The sequence below is a fragment of the Eurypyga helias genome, unplaced genomic scaffold (assembly GCF_000690775.1).
Source record: "Eurypyga helias isolate BGI_N326 unplaced genomic scaffold, ASM69077v1 scaffold22268, whole genome shotgun sequence".
Classification (NCBI taxonomy): Eukaryota; Metazoa; Chordata; class Aves; order Eurypygiformes; family Eurypygidae; genus Eurypyga; species Eurypyga helias.
The window spans coordinates 1-5,483 of NW_010265272.1; the positions used below are offsets into that span (position 1 = coordinate 1).

Here is a 5,483-nt window from a genome sequence, read left to right on the forward strand (position 1 = left end):
GGCCGTGCCCGGCAGCCTGGAGGTTTGGAAGGTTTGCAGCCGCTCTCTGGAGCTACGAACCAAGTCTGCGCCATCCGGGAGGGTGCCGTCTGCTGTTACGGTGGTTCCGGGTTACGGTGGCGAGGGTTCCCCGGGGCTGGGGAGTGGTGCCCGGCAGCCTCAGTCAGCGTTGTCGTCCTCCTGCGAGAGCTGGCAGTCGGCCTTTGAGGGCCCAGAGCCGCCACTCTCCGGACGGAGCTGATGTAGTTAAAAACTTCGGTAGTGAAAAGAAATGGCAGTTGCTAAAATAAATCTGAATGTGGAAATCTACCCTTGAAATTCTTAGGAAGAAACTGTTGTGTTGATGGTGCAGAAATGGTTTGGTGGAAGAGAGCTTTGTGGGAGTGCTGCAGGCTGGGAAGAAGCATGGTGCGCTGGTAGTTAGCGGTGCACGGGAGAAGTTACTGGTTGGATTTTGTTGGTCCCACCCTGGCAGTTTAGAACAACACGATGACCGCAAAGCTTGTGCTCCATGGCCTCAGGAAGCAGCACGCGGCCGAGCGAGCCGTGCGGTGGTCCGGCTGGAGCAGGAGGCTGTCCCGACAGGCCAACAGCACCCTGTGGCTCAAAGGGCAAATCCGCCGTGCAAGTGTGAAACTGCTGGTGGTGTTACCGGTTATTCCCCCCGAAATCTTGCGCTTCCTGACAGAGCTCAGCCGCGTGTTGCAGAGCAGCTCATCTGCAAAATCCTGAGCTGGCAGAACTCCACGCTGCTGTCCCCAGTCAATTCCCTGCTTGCTTTCGTTGGGAAACGAAATGTGAGGTTCACGCTGCCCTGGCTGAGAGCTGAGCTGGGGATGGCTGTGGAGTGCTGGTACTGACTTCAGACCCAGTGCTTTCAGCCTACAGATAGTGTATTGCTGGCTGCAGAAGGCTCTTTACGCCTTTTGGACTGTGATGTTTGCCGTGATTTATTTAACCTGTGGGCAAACTGGAACTGGTTTTCTCTTGCCAAGACTTTGATTTTGGGGTGTTTTTTTTTTTTTACTGCGTCTTGCCATGTGTCAAGCTGCTGATGGCAAGTATGGGCACATCCACGAGGCTTCATCGCACAGTTCCTCAGTAACGCTTGGCCTCGGGGGTATCTGAGCGAAGCGGTGGATCGTGCAAACCTGACCACGTCTGTTTCTTCCAGACCAGTCTTTTGTGACTCTAGCCACAAACGACTCCTATGTGAAGGGAGCGCTGGTACTCGGCTCGTCCCTGCAGCGGTACAGAACTACCAGGAAGCTGACAGCACTCGTAACGCCTCAGGTCTCCGATCTTATGAGGTAAGGTCGCTTATGTGCTTCAGATGGCCTCAGCTCTTGCTGATGTGGAGGTCTGTTGACACCCAGAAGTTAACTCCGTAGTAGTAACTTCCCAGCACACTGGAAGTGTAACAGCCAAGCTGAGCACGATTCCACTTGCGCTCCCTGGAATTCTCCAAGTTTTTCAAACCAGAAACTGGGTGGGGGTTTGGTTTTAACAAATACTCTGTAGTTAGAGCACTAAACTGTGACTTGAAACCGACAGTTGAATTGGGCCTTTGCCCTTTCCCAGCCCCGCTTTGCAGTGTCCAGCAATGTGGTGCTGCCTGCGAGTGCGTGGGGAGGGGGAGCGGGGGCTGGGCTCTGCCTTGCAGAAGCATTCCAGGTTGATAATCCAACACAAGCTCTTCTGAAATCCAACAGACACGTCAAATTTTAGCATGAGGGAATAAAATGAGCAGAACTAAAGTAGCACCAAGTAGGTCAGATCAGTAGTTTGAGAGGCATCTGACCAGGTCCCCACAGTACAACAAAGCAAATGAATAGGCAGCTGCTTCCTACAGCCTCGGTATGGAGCAGGCTGTGTCCTCTCTCCAGATGCAAGGAGGGTAAAAAACCTGTTTAACCAAAGAGCCATGTGAAGTACAGACAACAGGTTGAAACTCTTTCCGTGGGAGAGTTCTGAGGTGGCCTCTCAGGCTCCAGAGCCAGAGAAGGGGCTCAGTGTTAAATGGAGTGACTTCCCCTGTGGGGTCTCTTGGCAGCTGAAGGGCTTCATCAGTACAAAGATGAAAGACAGATTACAAAGATATTACACAGAACGTCCATTCCAACCTGAGCTGAGTGTGCTCTTTGGAGAGGAGTCATAAATGTGCTAGCACACCCCAGCTGGAACTTGCCTTCCTCATGCTGTATCCGTCAGTGAGGTACGCCTGCGGCCCCAAAGCAACTGTCTGTACCGAGTGGTCCGTGTGAAGGCGGCCTCGCAGGGCAAGTTCTAAAACCCGTTGACAAGCTCCATGGCTCAAACTGTACTGGTAATTCTGGAGCACTCGGGCTACACTGTGGAACGGCGAGACTTTATGTGTGCTCTGTGTTTTAAGCAGCCCACTCTCCTTAACCTCTCTTGAACTGATGGTAATGTTGCAGAGGTTGGGTGTCTGCCACAGCCATTCACTACGCTGGCTGAAGTCCAGGTGTCGCCCTTAGGCAAACGCCATACTGTGTCCAGACTCTGCTGGAATTGAGTGAAGCTTTACAGCTTCATGGGATGAAGGAAGTTTTAGCAACCAGGTGTAGTCAGACATCCCCAAGTCACAAACCCCAGAGGGTGCTGTCGTAACTATTGTGTAAACTTCTGTTTCGGTGGTTTGGGATTTGGCTGCTGCCCTCAGGGTACTCTAACTGCTTCCTATTCCTTAACTGCCTGCTCAGAGCAGACTGACTTGCCAAAAACCAGAGTCTGGCTGAAAAAGGCCAAGTGCAAAGTCTGGACTAGGTAGCCATGACCTTGGCTGCAATGCCAGCTAAAGCCCTGTTTCCAACAGGAAAATCACCCAAACCACCCTCTTTATTCCCCAAAATGTGCCCAGTACAAACTACAAGCCTCAAGCTCACAGCTGCCTTGTGCACCCCAACACATGCAGTCCGCTCTCGCAGCACCCGAAAACCACCGGGCTCCCGTTAGCCGCTTCACGGAGTCTGCCGTGTGGCGTGATGCTGGGAGAACAGTGGAACCGAGTCGTGGCGATCGCTCTTTCCCCAGGAGAGTGCTGGAAAAAGTCTTTGACGAAGTCCTGTTGGTGAACGTGCTGGACAGTGGGGACTCGGCACACTTGGCCCTCATGCAGAGGCCCGAGCTGGGTGTCACGCTAACGAAGCTCCACTGCTGGGCGCTGACGCAGTTCTCCAAGTGTGTGTTCATGGACGCCGACACGATGGTGAGTGGCTGTGGTACCTGGGTGGCCTGGAGGGGCTGTTGGGCTCTTTCCCACAGGTTGGTTTTTGGTTGGTTTGGTGGGGGAGAGTGGCTTAGAAGGGGGTAGGGGAGGATAGTGTTTTGGGGTGTTGGGTTTTCTTTTTTAAGGGGGGGTACTAGTGGCCTTTGGCTGTTTGGATTAGTAACTCTCAAAATGTATGTGCCTTTTTGCCTGAACTCATTCTAATGTAGCCTGTGGGGGCTGTCTCCATGAAGTACTGCCTTCCCTAAGACCAGGGCATGCACATGGGAACTTTCTGTCCTGTCCTAAAGTGGATGTGAAAATCCATTACTGCATGATACCCCAACTCCTAACCTAAAAACCGGAAAAGAACTTCTTACCCCTTCCCCAACTAGGTTTTGTCAAATATCGATGAGCTTTTTGAGAGGGAAGAGCTGTCTGCAGCCCCAGACCCAGGCTGGCCTGACTGTTTTAACTCTGGAGTCTTTGTTTACCGACCTTCCCTGGAGACGTACACCCAGCTGTTGCAGTTTGCCGCTGAGACAGGCAGCTTCGATGGTATGTACTAATGCGACGCTTCGGGGACCGGCCAGAAGGGTAACTGGCTGGGATGGCTCAGTAACTCCGTGTGTGTTGTGGGGGCTGCCACAGAACTGTGAGCTCAGTGTAACAAGAACTCCACCCTTCCCAAAACAGACTAACATCATCACAATACATAGTAAAACTACTTTTTCAGACTTCACAAAAACCCCTCGGTTTGGCCTGCAGCTGAGCAGCTGTAAGCATCAGCGATGCAGAGTGGTGTCACAGGGAGTCGTGAGCTGTAGCAAGCACAGTGTTTGCATTAGCAGACAGAGCTGCAGTGTCCTGCCTCCCTAACGCTCAGGGCCCGAATGTTCTGTGCTAACTTGTGTGCTGCAGAAAAACTGATACTGGGCAACTGAGGTGCAGGTTCAGAGAAACACTCTGCAGAAGATGGGACTCTCCACAGGCTCTCTGAGGGCTTCCTGTCACTGTAAGGGTGGTGACCGTCATTTTCCCAGTACCTAGTGCACGAAGCCTTGGCTGCTTCCCGCTGCGGGTCACTGGGACCGGCCGCCGTGCAGATCAAGCATAAAGCCAGACTCCGCTGTCGGCATGGGCACAGTATGCGCACACGTTGCCTAAGGCTGCTAAGTTAAAGGCTTCTGAATGCCTGTCGGTCCTGCGCTGCACTGTGTAACCGCTGTGGGACAGCACAGGCAACTGAAAAAGCTACAGAAAACTAGGTAGACCCTAAAATAGGACTCGGCAGGAGGGAATTAGCCAGCCTGTTGGCTCACCTTCAGCACTTTGTAAAATGTCAGGATTTGAGATGTTGCACTTAGTCTGCAGAATCAGCCCGGATACGGAGTGGCCTCCCAGAGGACATTAGTTGCAGTTGGATGCTTAATGCTACCCCATGAATAACAGGGTGGAAGATGAGTACTGCAGTGTAGAGAGGGGTCTGTCTGTGCCTGGCTGCTCACAAGCAGTTGGCAGCTCTGGGAGCGCTTGTGGGATGTGCACTGATCAGCTACGGCAGGACTGTACAGGGAACTGACCTGCTGCAGAAGAAGAAACAAAAACCCCCATCTCTGGGCAAACTGCCTGTTGAGTAGCTCCAGGGACACCTGAGACTCGGGGTCAATTCCTCTCAGCCTTGTGCTCGACCCCAGCTTAGGGCTAAGGCCCCTGCCCTTCTAAGGACTGGAACTGCTTCCACAAGGCACTTCCTGACTTGAAAGCTGAAGCCACAGAGTGACATACACATGGCACAATTGCAGCTCTGAACAGCAAAACCAGCAGGTTCGTGGTTTAGGCACCAGGTTTCCAGAACTGTAACATGTACTTCAGCCTCAAAGTTTATTCTGGCTTTATGAAATAGCACTGGTCTGAGTAATGAGCCCACGGAGATGCTGCTGCCTGCATGAGCTACTGCTGAGTGCGTGAACCTGGTGGGGAGGAAGGGGGGTTTCAAGCTCTAGGAAACCTGTTCCAAGAGAAACAGCTGTGGAGGGTCACTGCCCCTACTGGGACACAGGGATGCAAACCCAGCAAGCCACGAGCTCTGCATAGCGCAGGTCGAGCCCCAAGCACCACCCCACTGCAGTCGCAGTAGGTAGGGAAGGCAGGACTTTCCCCGAGTCCTTTGTCCCCGTAACAGCAGACAGATGCCTCCTGTGTAATGCTGCTCCCCAGAGCAGGAGCAGTGGCTGGGGAGCACAGAAGGAGA

The 5,483-nt window shown here is 53.0% G+C and overlaps 1 protein-coding gene across 1 annotated transcript in view; it reads left to right on the forward strand.

The window, feature by feature from the left end:
- The first annotated feature begins 1,038 nt into the window (after window positions 1-1,038).
- GYG1 (glycogenin 1) overlaps window positions 1,039-5,483 on the forward strand; it is a 10,901-nt gene continuing 6,456 nt past the window's right edge. The window contains exons 1-4 of the mRNA XM_010156689.1: window positions 1,039-1,120; window positions 1,175-1,310; window positions 3,055-3,229; window positions 3,625-3,787. Of these exons, the coding sequence (XP_010154991.1) occupies window positions 1,039-1,120; window positions 1,175-1,310; window positions 3,055-3,229; window positions 3,625-3,787 (556 nt within the window). The remainder of the gene's footprint in view (window positions 1,121-1,174; window positions 1,311-3,054; window positions 3,230-3,624; window positions 3,788-5,483) is intronic.